Source organism: Bufo gargarizans, chromosome 2 (assembly GCF_014858855.1).
Source record: "Bufo gargarizans isolate SCDJY-AF-19 chromosome 2, ASM1485885v1, whole genome shotgun sequence".
Taxonomy (NCBI): domain Eukaryota; kingdom Metazoa; phylum Chordata; class Amphibia; order Anura; family Bufonidae; genus Bufo; species Bufo gargarizans.
Window position 1 is genome coordinate 694,094,985 of NC_058081.1, and position 19,453 is coordinate 694,114,437.

The following is a 19,453-nucleotide window of genomic DNA, read 5'->3' on the forward strand; positions in this document are numbered from 1 at the left end:
TGTTGTAATAGGACAATTTTGACATCTGTCGGCTGAACACTCATTTACCTGAAAACTGTTCCTCCTGCGTTCTTGGCTATCGGACATCTGTGTTGTCAGCTTCTCTTCCCTGAGCGCAAAGGGATCGGGCATGTTGAAATCAAACTGTCCAATCCAATTCCCTGACATCTGCCATTGGGTAGAATCATGAGACCACCATACACATTGGATGGTCGGCCAGTGCCATCGGCTAGCTTAGCCGAAGTGCCTCTAATGAGTATGGCCAGATTTTATCTTGGAAGTGATTGGTTGGAGCAGTCCTGATCACGTGTTTTATTCTAAGTTCTATCGACTCTTTTGTTTCAGGCCTTCTGGTGCTAACAAAGCCCTAAAACTTGGGGCCAAAGGAAAAGAAGTGGATAACTTTGTGGACAAGCTTAAATCAGAAGGAGAGACCATTGTTACCCCGGCTGCTGGCAAGAGACCATCTGACGCGGCAAAGGTCCTGCCGCCACCTGCCAATGTAGAGAGGTTAGTGAGCAGGCAACACATGTCTGTACGTGAACACGCGTGCTATGGACTCCTCAGTAAGAATATGCATTTTTTCATTTACTGTGACTAATAAAGAGATCTGTTTTATTCAGCGTTCATTTGAAGATTGAAGAGAAAATATCCTTAACCTGCAGCAGGGATGGTGGTCTGCAAAACATGGAAGTCCATGGTCTCATCATGCTTAGAGTGACTGATGACAAGTTTGGAAGGATCCGTGTGCATGTTGATAACGAGGACAAGAAAGGGGTACAGCTGCAGGTAAGTTAGTTCGGTGGGGGAGGAATCTTTTCAAGTGTTCAGTTTTTCCCCCCTGTTATTGTCAGTGTTTTTCATATGTGAAGACCAGAATGCAACTGATTTTAAATAGATTTTAACTGCTGTTGGACCCTTTTGCACAGCTTTTTTTGTTTATTTATAAATGAAAAAATTAAGGGGCACGTTTAAGACGTTTTTAGACGCTGGTCTTAATAAAGCCCTGCACTTGCGGTGGATCCACTGACGCTTCTTAAGACGGCTTCCTATCTGTCTTAGATTTAGACCATTTTCTATGCCTAAAACAGGAGTAGAAAATGGTAATAGACGTGCCTACTGGCCCTGCCCATGCCACGCTGACTCTTAGATCTGGCGTGAGCAGGGAAAAGTCGCAGGCATATTTCTGTTAAATAAATGACCCCCTAAGTTTTTAAAGCATCTTCATTACAAATTTCCTACCATTTTGCCTCTGCAAAGTGAGTGTAAATCCTTCTCTCTCTCTCTATATTTGTGTGAGGCGCTTACGGTAGTACAGTGAAGAACCCTAGGAAATCAGGGAATAAGCGTAGTCGGTTGTAGTGTGCCGAAACCGAGGATGAGGTAGGCCTGAGAAAGAAGAGGGCCCACCCAAGGATAGAGATATGGAAGAAATGAGTTGTAAATGAGTGGAGTGGTGGGAGGGTCAAAGCTCAGACCTCGGACGGTGCAGGAGCCAGGTAAAGGGGGTGCCCTAAATAGGCTGGAGGCGGACCTCAGCCCCTCCCACAAATCCAGGCAAACTGCCTTCACACTTGTGTGAGGCGCTTACGGTAGTACAGTGAAGAACCCTAGGAAATCAGGGAATAAGCGTAGTCGGTTGTGGTGTGCCGAAACCGAGGATGAGGTAGGCCTGAGAAAGAAGAGGGCAAAAATGAAATAACCAGTTATTGTAGTCAAATATACATGAATAGCTCAACCCGACATGTTTTGGAAAGTATCTCTTAACTCTTGTGTTGGATTGGGAATGTATCGCGAGTAAGCGGATGACTTCCAGCGCCCCAATTCCCGATGACATGAGTAGGGGCGTTGGCACTGGAGGCCGTGGATGCGGCTCCAAAGCGAAAGGAGTGCCCTGAGTAGTTGGCTGCGTTGAGGCCCAGTTGTGTGAGGGGTGACCTGACAAGGGTCATGAAGGTGGTGGTGGTGAGTACCGAACCATGTAGTGAAGTAGCGGTTGAGAGGGTAGAACTTGTGACGTTGTCTGTAAGCATCCAGAACCCTGACTGGACACCATCTGTTGTGCGTGGGGTGATATGAAATGTTGACGGGTAAGTGCTGACTACTCTTGGAGTGAGGTAAGGTCAGGACGTAATGATCCATGTGTTTTGCCAAGTGGGAGACAAGAAGACAAGGTGTGGCTTGGGTCGTGTAGGTTGTAGTGAATTCCCCGGGCCTCAGGAACCGTAAAAGGCCAAGTGAATTTCTGTTTTGAGGATGGAGTTGGTATCTGCTTCAGAAGGCTTGGCGTCTAGTAATTCAGATAATGCCTCGAAAATATGATTGTTAACAGGTCGCCTCTGGGCAGGACGTGCGGGTTCCGCTTCCGAATACCTCTGAGTATGGTTTTGATCTGGTGAGAGGCCACGCAACTGATGTTTTTAGGGTGTAAGATTTGCATGTGGTGTAAAATGCCAGTGAGATGGAGTGTGATGGCGTTGTATGACATTTGAGTTTAAGGTGGCAAAAAGAAGTAACCCCAGAAGAGAAGACATGACAAAAGGGGGCGTGATGTTGTGCCCCAGGAGGAATCTGACAACCTAGAAATTAAAAGTCAGAGAAAATGATAACGTGAGAGAGACTCTAATGGCGCAAGCCATGCGTGCGAGTCACCACAAGATAATGTGTTGCAAGCCACAGATGACCGAGCCATGCGAGCGGGTCTGAAGGCAGAAAAGACATGGAACCTGCTGGTTGTGGGACCACGCAGCCGGCCTCGACTGGCGGAGTTATGTGTGTGGAATTTGAATGGGGAAGCGATACGTGAGACTCTGATGGCAGAGCCATATGTGTGAAAGTTGACGGAGAAGCCATGCGTGAGAGACTCTAATGGCGGAGCCATGCGTGAGAGACTCTAATGGCGGGGTTGTGTGTGTGAAATTAAATACGGAGAAGCCATGCGTGAGAGACTCTAATGGCGGAGCCATGCGTGAGAGACTCTAATGGCGGGGTCGTGTGTGTAAAATAATATGGAGAAGCCATGCGTGAGAGACTCTAATGGCGAAGCCATGCGTGAGAGACTCTAATGGCGGGGTCGTGTGTGTGAAATTAATACGGAGAAGCCATGCGTGAGAGACTCTAATGGCGGAGCCATGCGTGAGAGACTCTAATGGCGGGGTCATGTGTATGAGATATATGCGGAGAAGCCATGCGTGAGACTCTAATGGCGGAGCCATATGTATGACCATTGATGCGGAGAAGCCATGCGTGAGAGACGCTAATGGCGGAGCCATTCGTGTAAAAAATAATACGGGGAAGCCATGCGTGAGAGGCTCTAATGGCGGGGTCATGTGTGTGAAATTAATACGGAGAAGCCATGCGTGAGATTTTATGGCGGAGCCATGCGTGAGAGACTAATGGCGGAGCCATATGTGTAAAATGCGGAGAAGCCATGCGTGAGAGACTCTAATGGCAGGGCCGTGCGTGAGAGATTCTACTGGCGAAGCCATATGTGTGACACCAAACGGAGAAGCCATGCGTGAGACTAATGGCAGAGTCATATGTGTAAACTAACACGGCAAAGTGATGCGTGAGAGACTCTAATGGCGGAGTTATGTATGTAACACTGAACGGAGAAACCATGCGTGAGACTAATGCGGAGTCATGTGTGTGACACTAACCGGAGAAGCCATACGTGAGAAAACTCTAATGGCGGAGTCATATGTGAGAGACTCTAATGGCGGAGTTATTGTGTGAAACCAACGGCGAAGTGATGCGAGAGAGTCTCTAATGGCGGAGTTATTGTGTGAAACCAACGGCGAAGTGATGCGTGAGACTCTAATGGCGGAGTTACAAGTGTGACCTAAACGACGAAGTAATGCATGAGAGTCTATAATGGCGGAGAAATGTGTGTGAAACTAAACGGCGAAGTAATGCGTGAGAGTCTGTAATGGCGGAGAATTGTGTGTAGACTAAAACGGCGAAGTAATGCGTGAGAGTCTGTAATGGTGGAGAATTGTGTGTAACCTAAAACGGCGAAGTAATGCGTGAGAGTCTGTAATGGCGGAGAATTGTGTGTAACCTAAAACGGCGAAGTAATGCGTGAGAGTCTGTGATGGCGGAGAAATGTGTGTAACCTAAAAACGGCGAAGTAATGCGTGAGAGTCTGTAATGGCGGAGAATTGTGTGTAACCTAAAACGGCGAAGTAATGCGTGAGAGTCTGTAATGGCGGAGAATTGTGTGTAACCTAAAAACGGCGAAGTAATGCGTGAGAGTCTGTAATGGCGGAGAATTGTGTGTAACCTAAAACGGCGAAGAAATGCGTGAGAGTCTGTAATGGTGGAGAAATGTGTGTGAAACTAACCGGCGAAGTAATGCGTGAGGGACTCTAATGGCGGAGTTATGTGTGAAACACTGAAACGGAGAAGCCATGTGTGAGACTAATGGCGGATTTGTATGTGAAACACTAAAATGGAGAAAGCCATGCGCGAGAGACTCTGATGGCGGAGCCAGGCGTGAGACTCAAATAGCGGGGTCGTATGTATGCAACTGAAACGGAGAAACCATGCGTGGGAGACTAATGGTGGAGTCGTGGGTGCGTGCTAAACCGGAGAAGACACGCGTGGGAGACCAAATGGCGGAGTGCTGTGAGTGAAACTAAAACGGAGAAGCCATGCGTGGGCGACTAATGGCAGAAATAAAAATTTTTTTTTTTTTTTTTATTTATTGATTTGTTTATTTATTTTGTTTATTTATTCATTTTTTATTATTTATTTATTTATTTATTTATATATTTTTTTTGGACCATGGAGCACGAGGGTGATGTGGCGTTTTTTTTTTTTTTTTTTTTCCCTTCATATGGCGGGTTTATTTATTTTTTTTTTTTTATTTTTTCTATGGCGGGTTTGTTTTTTTTTTTGTTTTTTTTTTTCTTTCCATATGGCTTTTTTTTTTCCATATGGCGGTTTTTTTTTTTTTTTGTTTTTTTTTCATATGGCGGGTTTCTTTGGTGATTGTGTGATGCGTTTTGAATGGTGTGGATTTTTATTGTGGTGCGAAATGAGCCCCCGTGACGTGGAGGAAGGTGTGATTCGCAGAACTTTTTTTTTTTTTTTTTTTTGCCAGGACTATATGGCGGGTTTCTCTTCTATGACCCTGAGGGAAAATTTTTTTTTTTTTTTTTTTTTTTGGGACTACATGGCGGGTTTCCTCCCTATGATACTATGGAGCTTTAATTACATAATTTTTTTTTTTCCTTTATCGGGGTACGCGGGTGATGTGGCGGGTTTTATAATGAAGGGGGCTGTGGCCTGGTGTGGTGGGGGTGTAATGTGATGGGGAACAGTCTGAGCCCCTCCTGGGTTGCGCCGCCTGTGGGAGGGGGGCAGTGGCTGCAGCCTGGGGCAGAGTATTGTGGCTGGACCGGGGCCGAGCAGACCTGTGGCGGCCCCCTCCCCACACACCAGCCGCACCAGCGGACGGCCGTCGGGATACCGCGCACGCGCCGACGCCGCCGCGCATGCGCAGTACCCCGGCCGCGCGTGCGCAGACCAGGGACCGGGACGCGGGCGGCCGCCATCGGCAGCGCGGCAGGAGAAGCAGCGGGACGGGCCGGTGCAGCGGTGGGGAGAACGGGGAAGTCCGTAGCAGCAGCGCTGAATGTGGAGGGGGAGAATGTGTGGTGTTGCTGGAACGATCCAACCTGTGGGCAAGTGTGAGTGTTTGTGAACATGCCGCTGTGATGAACGAGGGGAGGCATGATGTGAAATGAGCAGGAATGGGGGGGGGGGGGGGGAGAGTTGAGCCCAGGAGACAACCTGCCTGCTTGCTGCAGGGGTACAGACCGGAGTGGTGGTGTGGTGTGACCAATCTTCATGTGAACAAGCCTGCTAGACATGAAATGATGGTGACTTGTGACGAAAATTGTGACCTGAATGTGTGTGAGAGAGATGTTGGTGAGGAGGGGAAACGGCGTTGGTGGCCGCCATGGGAACCTGGTACACGTGCTGGTGGTGCTAGGAGTGGGGATGCGGTGTGGTACGCGTGCATGCATGACCGGAAATGGAGGCAGACATGAAAACCGTGACTTGGAGTGAAACTGTGACATGGTTGAAATGAAAATAGTGAAATGAATTGAGCTAGTACAGGGGGCAACCGTGAGGCCCTGTGCTGTACCGCAGACATGAAATGATAGTGACTTGTAACGAGAATTTGTGACATGAGTGCAAAGTTTGGTGAAATGAAATGAGCCGGTACAGGGGGCAACCGTGAGGCCCCAGCTGTACCGTATGGATGACTCATAGTATACCGGACAAACGTGACCCACAGTGAACCGAGTAACGCAAAACTTCCAAGACTCAGCAACTCGCAGGTAACTCTCCAGTAACTCCACCAGCGACTTCCTCCTTCAAAGCTCAGACCTCGGACGGTGCAGGAGCCAGGTAAAGGGGGTGCCCTAAATAGGCTGGAGGCGGACCTCAGCCCCTCCCACAAATCCAGGCAAACTGCCTTCACACATATATATATATATATATATATATATATATATACCGTATTTTTCGCCGTATAAGACGCACCGGCCTATAAGACGCACCTAGGTTTTTGAGGAGGAAAATAAGAAAAAAAATATTTTGAACCAAAAGGTGCACTTTTGGTGGGTTTTGAACTAATTGTGGTCTGTGGGTGACGCACTGTTATGGGGGATCTGTGGGTGACACTTATGGGGGATCCTCTCTGGATGGCACTGTTATGAGGATGAGGATCTGTGAATGACAGTTATGGGGGGGATCTGTGGATGACACATATATAGCATCTTATGCTGTCATCCACAGATCCCCTCCATAAGTGTCCCTGTAGTGAATGACCCTCAATACAGGGGGTGGGGGTCGCATCTGCTTTAATAATGACAGCGGGGCCCGTGCAGTGACTATTCTACTACATGGGCCCCGCTTACTGTATAATCATATCTCTCTAATAGTTAATTGTTGTATGCATGTAATCGCATAATGAGCGCTGTGTATTACCGTACTTAAAACTAGCAGCGCTCGCTGTTCGGAGCAGAGAGGAGGCAGGAGGCAGGCCGGGAGGACGGGCGCTTGCAACGTGAGTCATACGTCACGCGCCTGCGCCGCCTGCTTCATTCATAAGTGGGCGGTGCAGGCGCGTGACGTATGACTCACGCTGCAAGTGCTCGTCCTCCTGGCCTGCCTCCTGCCTCCTCTCTGCTCCGAACGGCGAGCGCTGCTAGTTTTAAGTACGGTAATACACAGCGCTCATTAGCGCTCATTATGCGATTACATGTATGCAACAATTAACTATTAGAGAGATATGATTATACAGTAAGCGGGGCCCGTGTAGTAGAATAGTCACTGCACGGGCCCCGCTGTCATTATTAATGCAGATGCCGCCCCCAGCCCCTCCTCCCTCACAGCTGATACACCCGCCGCGCGGCATCGCGGCGGGTGTATCATTGAAAACTGGGCAAAAGAAGCTACATTCGCCGTATAAGGCGCACTGCTATTTTCCCCCCACTTTTGGGGGGAAAAAAGTGCGTCTTATACGGCGAAAAATACGGTGTGTATATGTGTATATGTATATATATATATATATATATATATATATATATATATATATATATATATATATATATATATATATATATATATATTTAGTACAGACCAAAAGTTTGGACACACCTTCTCATTCAAAGAGTTTTCTTTATTTTTATGACTATGAAAATTGTAGATTCACACTGAACTATGAATTAACACATGTGGAATTATATACATAACAAAAAAGTGTGAAACAACTGAAAATATGTCATATTCTAGGTTCTTCAAAGTAGCCACCTTTTGCTTTGATTACTGCTTTGCACACTCTTGGCATTCTCTTGATGAGCTTCAAGAGGTAGTCACCTGAAATGGTCTTCCAACAGTCTTGAAGGAGTTCCCAGAGATGCTTAGCACTTGTTGGCCCTTTTGCCTTCACTCTGCGGTCCAGCTCACCCCAAACCATCTCATTTGGGTTCAGGTCCGGTGACTGTGGAGGCCAGGTCATCTGGCGCAGCACCCAATCACTCTCCTTCATGGTCAAATAGCCCTTACACAGCCTGGAGGTGTGTTTGGGGTCATTGTCCTGTTGAAAAATAAATGATGGTCCAACTAAACGCAAACCGGATGGAATAGCATGCCGCTGCAAGATGCTGTGGTAGCCATGCTGGTTCAGTATGCCTTCAATTTTGAAAAAATCCCCAACAGTGTCACCAGGAAAGCACCATCACACCTCCTCCTCCATGCTTCACGGTGGGAACCAGGCGTGTAGAGTCCATCCGTTCACCTTTTCTGCGTCGCACAAAGACACGGTGGTTGGAACCAAAGATCTCAATTTGGACTCATCAGTCCAAAGCACAGATTTCCACTGGTCTAATGTCCATTCCTTGTGTTTTTTAGCCCAAACAAGTCTCTTCTGCTTGTTGCCTGTCCTTAGCAGTGGTTTCCTAGCAGATATTCTACCATGAAGGCCTCATTCACACAGTCTCCTCTTAACAGTTGTTCTAGAGATGTGTCTGCTGCTAGAACTCCGTGTGGCATTGACCTGGTCTCTAATCTGAGCTGCTGTTAACCTGCGATTTCTGAGGCTGGTGACTCGGATGAACTTATCCTCCGCAGCAGAGGTGACTCTTGGTCTTCCTTTCCTGGGGCGGTCCGCATGTGAGACAGTTTCTTTGTAGCGCTCGATGGTTTTTGTGACTGCACTTGGGGACACTTTCAAAGTTTTCCCAATTTTTCGGACTGACTGACCTTCATTTCTTAAAGTAATGATGGCCACTCGTTTTTCTTTACTTAGCTACTTCTTTTCTTGCCATAATACAAATTCTAACAGTCTATTCAGTAGGACTATCAGCTGTGTATCCACCTGACTTCTCCACAACGCAACTGATGGTCCCAACCCCATTTATAAGGCAAGAAATCCCACTTATTAAACCTGACAGGGCACACCTGTGAAGTGAAAACTATTTCCGGTGACTACCTCTTGAAGCTCAACAAGAGAATGCCAAGAGTGTGCAAAGCAGTAATCAAAGCAAAAGGTGGCTACTTTGAAGAACCTAGAATATGACATTTTCAGTTGTTTCACACTTTTTTGTTATGTATATAATTCCACATGTGTTAATTCATAGTTTTGATGCCTTCAGTGTGAATCTACAATTCTCAGTCATGAAAATAAAGAAAACTCTTTGAATGAGAAGGTGTGTCCAAACTTTTGGTCTGTACTGTATATATATTTTTTTCGGTATTTGAGAAGGAGCAGGGAGGGGGAGGAGGTTGTACATGGATGATCAAAATGTGTAGAGGGAGAGGACAGCAGTTTATTCTCTTTTTCACCCAATTCTAGCATGAAGGAGTTGTTGGTTGAACTAACCTTGACCCAACTGTTAGGAAGCTGATGTCTGATTTAAATGACAAAAATACGTGGTCTCAAAAGGGCAGGAAATACTCAACCCCAAATGCAGTTGTGCATATGTGCTCGGTGGAGCAGATACTGCGCTTGTGGTCTGTTGCTAAAGGCTATCCCCAGCAAAAAATGCATACAGTGGAGGATGCCCGCAGCAGCCCACAAGTGCCGCAGAGACATCCTACACCAGATGGTAAAATGTGTGGATGTGGAAGGAAGCTGATGTCAAATCCAACCCCATAGATTTCAGTGGCGTTATTCTGCGCATGTCGCCAGGCATCGTTTGCCATGGACAAGGAGGATCCTGCATCATTTTCTTGCCCAGTGCAACAACAAAAAAAAAAAAAAATCGAATGTGGGATCCTGGATACAGTCATGTGCACAAGGCTGGGTCCAGTGTAACATGCACTCCCAGTTTAGACCAGGCAGCCCCCTCTTTGAAGTGCAATCTGCCTCACAGCCCCTCTGCTCTGAGTGACAGACGTACAGTGCTGCCCATAATTATTAATACCCCTGGCAAATTTTTACTTACTTTTATTCAACCAGCAAGTCATTTTTTGACGGGAAATGACATAGGTGTCTCCCAAAAGATAAGACGATGTACAAGAGGCATTATTGTGGGGAAAAAAACATTTCTCAGCTTTTATTTACATTTTGAGCAAAAAGTGTGCAGTCCAAAATTATTCATACCCTTCTCAATAATCAATAGAAAAGCCTTTATTGGCTATTACAACAACCAAACGCTCCCTATAATTGCAGACCAGCTTTTTGCATGTCTCCCACAGGTATTTTTGCCCATTCATCTTTAGCAATGAGCTCCAAATCTTTCAGGTTGGGGGGTCTTCTTGTCATCACCCTGATCTTTAGCTCCCTCCACAGATTCTCAATTGGGTTCAAGTCTGGACTCTGGCTGGGCCTCTCCAAAACGTTAATGTTGTTGTCTGCTAACCATTTCTTCTTCTGTGTGTTTTGGGTCATTGTCATGCTGAAATGTCCACTGGTGCCCAAGGCCAAGTTTCTCTGCAGACTGCCTGATGTTGTCGTTGAGAATCCTCATGTATTGCTCTTTTTTCATGGTGCCGTTTACTGTGATTAGGTTCCCTGGTCCATTGACTGAAAAACACCTTCAAAGCATTAGGTTCCCACCACCATGTTTGACAGTGGGGATGGTGTTCTTTGGGTTGAAGGCTTCTCCTTTTTTTATGCCAAATGAAGGAAACATCATTGTGACCAAACAATTAAATTTTTGTTTCATCTGACCATAACACAGAAGACCAGAAGTCGTCTTCTTTGTCCAGATGAGCTTTTGCAAAGGCCAAGCAAGCTTTTGTGTGCCTTATCTGGAGAAGTGGCGTCCTCCTTGGTCTGCATTGTCTGCCTTGAGACATTGCCACCAGCAGAGCCCAGATTTACCAGGATGGCCTTGGTGGTGATCCTTGGATTCTTTCACCTCTCTAACTATCCTCCTGGCAGCACAGGTGTCACTTTTGGCTTCAGACCACGTCCTCTGAGATTTTCCACAGTGCGGAACATCTTGTATTTTATGTAAATAAAAGCTGAGAATTTATTTTTTTCCACAATAATGCCTCTTGTACATCGTCTTATTATCTTTTGGGAGACACCCATGTCATTTCCCGTCAAGAAATTACTTGCTGGTTGAATAAAAGTAACTAAGTCAAAATTTGCCAGGGGTATGAATAATTATGGACAGCACTGTAGTATCCAACCAGGAGATTAAAATGAAAAAAAGCAATTCAAGGAATAGAGACCCGAGGAGCGCCACCAACTATCAGTGCAGGAAAATTAATTAGAACCAATGGGATTAAGTTCTTTAACCACGTGGGTGGTAACTAAATGGATGTATCCAGAGTAGAAAAAGTTATGCTCAATGGTCTAATGTATAAGAATTATAAAATAGAGCAAGTAAAGCTGGATCAATAAAAAGTGTCAATAATTTCATAAAATCAGAATGACAACACTGACGGCTGTTATGGTTGTACTTACTTCACCGGGGGGGGAGGTAGTGTAAGATAAAGCTCAAGACCCTTGCACTTATAGCCCCCCCCTCGCCGAGGTCGACTGTAGGAAAAAAATCCACCGGATGGTCCCAAATAATGAAATGGGGGCTTTCTTGGATAAATCAGGTGGTCTTTAATATAAAAAGAGCTCAACGCGTTTCGGGGGTTAAATACAGTCCCCCTTCCTCAGGAGCAAGACATCCAACCAGGAGACCACTACAGCTGTCAAGAAGCTCACTTTAAAGAGCACTTCAGAGAGGGGGAGCACCTACTGGGCACCTAAAAAAAAATAAAAAATAAAAGTACCTTGACCCAGTTTGCCGCAGCTTCTACCTAGGGCTGTCAGCAGGTTTCCAAGTTCAGAACTGCTGATTGCCTCCCTTTACACAGAATTCTGAATGAAAATCCTACATCAAATGGGAAGCTATAGATCACCGAGCTTAGCGCCTTCCTCTCTATCCTGCGCAGACTGACTACCTCAGGGGACTGTATAGACGAGGTATGGCCAACCTGCGGCTCTCCAGCTGTTGCAAAACTACAACTCCCAGCATGCCCAGTGTCTACAACTATCAGCCTACAGCAGGGCATGGTGGGAATTGTAGTTTTACAACAGCAGGTTGGTCTACCCTGGTATAGACGCTTTAACAGTTGAATAAGCTTCAGTAATATCCATGTCCAGTTATTCACATTTATCGTCGGGGCCTGATAGTTCTGTGTCTCCTCTTTTTTTTTTATTTGCAGACTCATCCAAACGTGGACAAAAAACTCTTCACCTCTGACTCCATGATCGGATTGAAAAATCCAGAAAAGTCCTTCCCCCTTAACAGTGACATTGGTGTCTTAAAGTGGCGGCTACAAACGACAGATGAGGCCTTGATACCTCTGACCAGTGAGTCTCTCATTTCTGGAGAAGTGATTGTCCTATTTGGCCACGTTCACACATGCCAGATGCAGCGCAGATTCCACATGATAGTACATAAATACATATTGCTGACCTTTTAAATCCCAATCCTTATTTAAACAGTTTTGGTGGATTTCAGGTCATTCTGTCCACACAGGACAGAAAAGCTGCGGATTTTACATTAAAGTTGCAGCCGTATACAGTAGTTTGCGCATGGAGGAGACTTTACAAATCCACATGCTGCACACATTTTCTGCAAGGAAACGCCCAACGTAGCATTCCTTACACGTCTCGCTTGTCTGTCTGCATCACCCATAGTCTTTTAATGCAGAGTGATGGTACAAGCGCTGACACCTCTCTACGTGAGTAAGCAACAGGCACCTCTAGTTTGGAATCGGTGGGGTCCCAGATGTCTAATCCCTTCCCATACAGTGGAAATGACTGTTGTCAAATTACTTTTCAGACAATTAACGTCTCAGATACCGTGCTAAATTGTGACCACGGCATCTGAGACGGCTTCACCCTAATGAGTTCGGGAAAGCCGTTCGTTCTCTAAAATAATCTGAGTCTCTCTGAAGGAACCAAGGCTATTACGGCTGTAGTTTCTTGCATTTCATTGCAGTGTAAGGGAGAAGTTATCTGAAGATCACATATTCAAGTCCCCTAATGGGCCATAAAGGTGAAAAAAAGCTTTTAAAAAAAATATTAAAATTGCCCCCTTTTCTCCATATTAAAAATAGGACGCGTTACCTCCCAAATAAAATTAAATAAAGTGATCAAAAACACACAAAAATGAAAATGCAAAAAACTGAAAATCCCCTGGGGCTGAAAGGGTTAAGTTCTGAAACCCCTCTTCTCTCTCTTTCTCTAGTTAATTGTTGGCCTTCAGAAAGTGGGAATGGTTGTGATGTAAATATAGAGTATGAGCTGCAGGAGGACAAGCTGGAGCTGAACGATGTGGTTATTACTATCCCATTGCCGTAAGTAATAATTGATTTATTATGTTTTTTTGAGCTAATAGTAAAAGGGGTTGTCCGGCCATATATATACAGTGCCTTGCAAAAGTATTCACCCCCCTTGACTTTTTTCGTATTTTGTTACATTACAGACTTAAGTTCAATGTTTTGTTGTTCTGAATTTTATGTGATGATCAGAACACAATAGTCTAAGTCGGTGAAGTGAAATGGGAAAAATATATAAATAAAACTATTGTTCAGAACTAGAAAACAGAACATTGGCATGTGCGTATGTATTCACCCCCTTTGTTAGGAAGCCCATAAAAAGCTCTGGTTCAACTAATTACCTTCAGTAGTCACATAATTAGTGAAATGATGTCACCTGTGTGCAATCTAAGTGTCACATGATCTGTCATTACATATACACACCTTTTCTGAAAAGCCCCAGAGGCTGTAACAGCTAAGAAAGAGGCATCACTAACCAAACACTGCCATGAAGACCAAGGAACTCTCCAAACAAGTAAGGGACAATGTTGTTGAGAAGTACAAGTCAGGGTTAGGTTCTAAAAAAATATCCAAATCTTTGATGATCCCCAGGAGCACCATCAAATCTATCATAACCAAATGGAAAGAACATGGCACAACAGCAAACCTGCCAAGAGATGGCCGCCCACCAAAACTCACGGACTAGACCAGGAGGGCATTACTCAGAGAGGCAGCACAGAGACCTAAGGTAACCCTGGGGGAGCTTCAGAGACTGGAGTATCTGTAAATAGGACGACAATAATCCGTACGCTCCGTAGAGTTGGGCTTTATGGCAGTGGCCAGAAGAAAGCCATTACTTTCAGCTAAAAACAAAAAGGCACGTTGTGAGTTTACGAAAAGGCGTGTGGGAGACTCCCAAAATGTATGAAGGAAGGTGCTCTGGTCTGAGGAGACTAAAATTGAACTTTTTGGCCATCAAAGAAAACGCTATGTCTGGCGCAAACCCAACACATCACATCACCCAAAGAACGCCATCCCCACAGTGAGACATGGTGGTGGCAGCATCATGCTGGGGGGATGGGACTGGGAAACTGGTCAGAGTTGAGGGAAAGATGGATGGTGCTAAATACAGGGATATTCTTGAGCAAAACCTGTACCACTCTGTGCGTGATCTGAGGCCAGGACGGAGGTTCACCTTCCAGCAGGACAATGACCCCAAACACACGGCTAAAGCAACACTTGAGTGGTTTAAGGGGAAACATGGAAATGTGTGGGAATGGCCGAGTCACAGCCCAGATCTCAATCCAATAGAAAATCTGTGGTCAGACTTAAAGATTGCTGTTCACAAGCGCAAACCATCCAACTTGAAGGAGCAGTTTTGCAAGGAGGAATGGGCAAAAATCCCAGTGGTAAGATGTGACAAGCTCATAGAGACTTATCCAAAGTGACTTGGAGCTGTGATTGCCGCAAAAGGTGACTCTACAAAGTACTGACTTTAGGGGGTAAATAGTTATGCACATTGACTATTTCTGTTATTTTGTCCTATTTGTTGTTTGCTACACAATAAAAAAAATAAAAAACCTCTTCATAGCTGTGGGCATGTTCTGTAAATTACATGATGCAAGTCATCAAACAATCCATGTGAATTCCAGGTTGTGAGGCACCAAAATACAAAAAAAAGTCAAGGGGATGGGGCAGGTGAATACTTTTGCAAGGCACTGTATATATTGATGACCGGAGGAGGAGGGGCGCTCCATGCGAGCGCTGCTTCCTCGTCATTACATTACGCGTCTCCTGTGGAGCGGTAGCATAGTGTAATTATACGAACGTTTTCAATTCACTTGAATGGAGCGAGTATTCATCATTACTCCGCACTTCTGAGACTAAGTGCCTTGTAATTAACAGGAATTAGCGCTCGCTTGGAGCACCGCCTCCTCTTCAAACAGTTGATTTGGCGGGGGGGCCGCGTGTCTGATATTGATGACCTATCCTGACGATAGGTCATCAATATATATGGCCGAACAACCCCCTTAAAGGCGTAGATCTGTGCTATGACAGTTCAGAGCTTTCCTGGATGATGTCCATGTTGTGGAGTGTAGAGCTGTAAGTTCTGAGCGTGACGTCGCATCTTTCACATATTAAGGAGTAAGAGGGAGTGGACTGCTTGCAGCCTATGATAGGGGGTTTCCTCATAGATCTCCATAGCAGGGGATACAACGTTGGGAGGCTGTGCAGGTTCTAAACACACAGCCCAAAAATTGTTTTAGGTAAAGGTTTCCAGAATTGGTGAATTTACCTCTTGTTAGTACCTTTTTATGAAAGAGCCCCCGGGCAGAGTGTTGGGGGTCCGCTGGCTCTTCTCACCCCGTAGACTCCTTTCACGATGTCTACAGTGTCCATCAGATGTGACACTCCTTTGGCTTCTGTAGATATAATGGAGGGATATGGGTCCGTTTAATTTGGTTCCCCGTCTCCATGTCCATTGTGTCATTCAGCAGCAGAGCTGATGGTGACCTGCCTGTGTTTTATAAGCGGTACATTTCAGATTTTACTGCCTCCTAACACAGGGCCGGAGTCGGGGCTCCAGTGATCAGAGACATTGATGGAGACTACCACCACGACAGTCGAAGGAATACACTTGAGTGGACCCTGCCGGTTATCGACTCCAAAAATAAGACTGGAAGTCTGGAGTTCAGCATTGCTGGCCATCCCAACGATTTCTTCCCAGTGACCGTGTCCTTTGTATCCAAGAAAAACTACTGCAACCTACAGGTATGTCATGGTGTGGACACAAGATTTGATTGTCACCCTATTGGTCCCCCTGACGCATGGTCTTGGGGAGTCCATGTCTGCCATTTGCTTAATAGGCCTAATAGCTTGCATGTCGATAAATCACTGGCAGGCAATAATACACTGCAATATAGGATTATTACGGTGTATTTTATGTGTGGGAATAGAATATAGAAGATTGTGCAGTTAAGTCTTTCTCTCTAAAAAAAAAAAAAAAAATCTAAATAAAAACACATACTGGTTGGGGGATTAATTGGAAAAACAATAGCAGAAAAAAATATATATATAATTACGGGTATATTTAAACTATTTCATTTAATGTTTGTGTGTGTCGTTAAAAGATATCGACAGTATCCACTATAACAGCGACATCTACAGTACCCTGCCGCCTTAAGTGACATCCGCAGTGCCCCGTCTCCTTAAAATGGGAGCTCCACAGCAGCCCACCCCCTTAATTTTGACCTTTTACAGCAGCCTGCCCCTTCAACAGTGAGTTCCACAGCACCCCACCCCTTGACAGTGACCTCCACAGGGGGCATCCCCCTTAACAGTGACTTCTACAGCACCCGCCCCTTAACACTGACCGTAGGTTACAGTCCCCTTAACTGACCTCCAACATTCCTAACCCCTTAACAGAGACCTCCACGGCGATTGCCCCTTTAACAGTGACCTCCACTGTACCCCGCCCCTTTAACAGTGACCTCCACAGAGCTCTGTTCCTTTAAAATGTGACCTCCACAACACCCCACCCTCTTAACAGTGACCTCTACAGGACCCAGCCCCTTAACACTGACCTCCATAGCTGACTGTCCCTTTAACAGTGACCTCCACCATTCCCTGCGCCCTTTAACAGTGACCACCGCAGCAGCCTGCCCCTAGGGTAGGGTAGCCAGAGGTCCGGCTTTCAGACTCCCTGTCCTCCATCCGGTGCAGGGTCTGGACGGACACAGATGTCCTTTTGAACAGCAGCACAGTGCTGTCTGAGCGTGAGCTGTAGAGAGAGAGTCACCGTCCCTCCCACCCCTGCAGCTGACAGAAGTTTATTTTTACGTTAATTTTTTTCAATCCCCGTCGGCTGCAGAGTGGGAGGGGGCGTGTCCTAACCAAGTCAGGCGGGATTTAGTGGGACCTGGGGGTGGGGTTTTTAAGTCCGTGTTTTGAGGGTTGGCCTGAATGGCCACCCTACCTGCCCCCTTAACTGTGACCTCCACAGCACTCCGCTCCCTTAACATTGTCATCCAAAGCGCCCTGAAAAATAGTACCATTGGAAAAATATAACTTGTGCTACAAAAACAAGCCCTCCTATGCCTGCATTAAAATATATATTTGTTTCATTTTTCCAATTTCCATGTCACTAGACTAAAAAAAAAAAATCTGAAATCCTGCAGTTTTCACTCTGGCCACTGAGCCTCATAATAAACTTCTGTTCTGTGGAGATCACTTTTCAGCAGTCGTCTCTATCCCAGGCAGGATTACAATGACAAATAATAGCTCTGTATAGATAACACAGGGTCCACCATTCACAATAGGTGATAGCCACGCTGACCTCCTCCCCCCTCCCTGTACAATGGCCTATGTACAGGTCCTTGAGTCCTCTTCAGACTGCTAGTTGCTTTTAGATCACTTCACCTCTGTAAAGGCATCTCTCTTAAAGGGGTATTCCCATCTGGGACATTGATAGCATATCACTAGGATATGCCATCAATGTCACATAGGTTTGGGTCCCATCTCCTGTCTAGAGAACGGGGCTCCTGAAATGAAGGCGAACACACACCATGCATGTGTTCCATGCTCTCTGATCATCATTATGGAAGTTCCCAAAAATTGTTGAGCTCTGGCTCAGCTATTTTCGGAAGTCCCGTTGTGCTGAATAGAGAGAGCACTGCGCAAGCGCAGCCATCTTTCCGTTTCCCACTATGAGACTGCTGAAAATAGCCGTGTCGGCGTTCAGCTATTTTTTTGAACTCCCATACTTTGGAACAGAGGGTGGTTACACTTGCGCTGCTGGTTCTGTATTCACTTTGGGTGTCCTTCTAGAGGTGAGAACCACTCCTATCTGACATTGATGGCATGTCGCTAGGATGTGTCCATGTCCCAGATGGGAATACCCCTTTTAATGCTGCTAACAGCAGCTCGGGCAATATGGCTGCCCCCATAATTGTGTACAGGAAATGTAGATTTTAGATCTACAATTTAGAAAATAAAAATGGTTTAGAAAAAATTATAATAAAAATGATACCAGATGATGCATTCGCTTTGCAATGTTCCTAACCCCATGGGTACGAGGAATGACTTTCTCTGTCGTCTGCAGGTGGCCAAAGTGACTCAGGTGGAGGGCAACAGCCCGGTGAGGTTTTCTATCGAGACTTCGTTTCTTGTGGACAAATATGAAATCCTGTAACCGGCTCCTGGAATGAAGGGCCCACCCTGGAAATCCTTTTCTTTCAAATTTCTGAATAGAAGCCTCTAAAGAGCTTTTCTCTACGCCTTGCACTTTTCAGGCGGCGTACAGAAAATCCTGATAAAGTTCTATCCTGCAGATCTTATTCACTCCTTCCACGGCAAGGGGAACCCAATATTTTTTTTTTTTTTTGTTCCATGTACTATTTTTATTTCCTACTCGCAGAAGGGACAATCCGTGCAAATTGTCCGTGCAGGAAAAGCCTTCCTGCGCTCTCTCCCCAACACTGAGGGATAATTCTATTTCAAAGAAGAATAATTTATATATATCTGTCCTGTTAGCAACACGTTTCTTCTCATTTTCTCTGGAATATTCAAATTTTTATGGCTTGGTTGTCATTTAACCAATTATTATATTATTTTTTATTTTTTTTTGAAAGGAGGCCATCTTGAGGATTTTTTGTGTGTGAGCAAATAGAGGTTAGCGTGTGTAATCCATGAGAGGATTGATGGGACGTGTTTTATTATTATATATTTTTTTTTTGTAACCCTGTATAATTGCATAAAGAATACACACATTCCATGACGCAGAAATACTGTTCTGTAACCCAATAAAAAAAGAAAAAAAAACGGAGAATGGGAGTGATTATTGGTAATAATTTAAACTACTCCGCCCCTTTATACTAAAAACGGAGAAAGTGATTATTGTGTAATATAAACCTATGTACTAAAAAAAAGAATGAAAGTGATTATTGCGTAATAACGTAAACTAGGCCGCCCCTGTGTACTGATCAGAGACACACAACATTGATTTATTTCATTCGTTGGGTCAGAGACTGTGACTGAACATCTCCTTTAAGAAATCAACCTGTAGAGTAGAGGGTTGGACCTAAAAACTGCACACGCGCAGTGCATGCGCAGATATAGGGGATTTCCCTGCCTGTATCTGCGCTTGTGCTGGATGCATTGTCTT

At 45.3% G+C, this 19,453-nt stretch overlaps 1 protein-coding gene across 1 annotated transcript in view; it reads left to right on the plus strand.

The window, feature by feature from the left end:
* ARCN1 (archain 1) overlaps positions 1-19,114 on the plus strand; it is a 31,205-nt gene extending 12,091 nt beyond the window's left edge. The window contains exons 5-10 of the mRNA XM_044282356.1: positions 346-510; positions 624-789; positions 12,190-12,337; positions 13,221-13,329; positions 15,858-16,062; positions 18,392-19,114. Of these exons, the coding sequence (XP_044138291.1) occupies positions 346-510; positions 624-789; positions 12,190-12,337; positions 13,221-13,329; positions 15,858-16,062; positions 18,392-18,481 (883 nt within the window). The 3' untranslated portion in view covers positions 18,482-19,114. The remainder of the gene's footprint in view (positions 1-345; positions 511-623; positions 790-12,189; positions 12,338-13,220; positions 13,330-15,857; positions 16,063-18,391) is intronic.
* Positions 19,115-19,453: the final 339 nt, after the last annotated feature.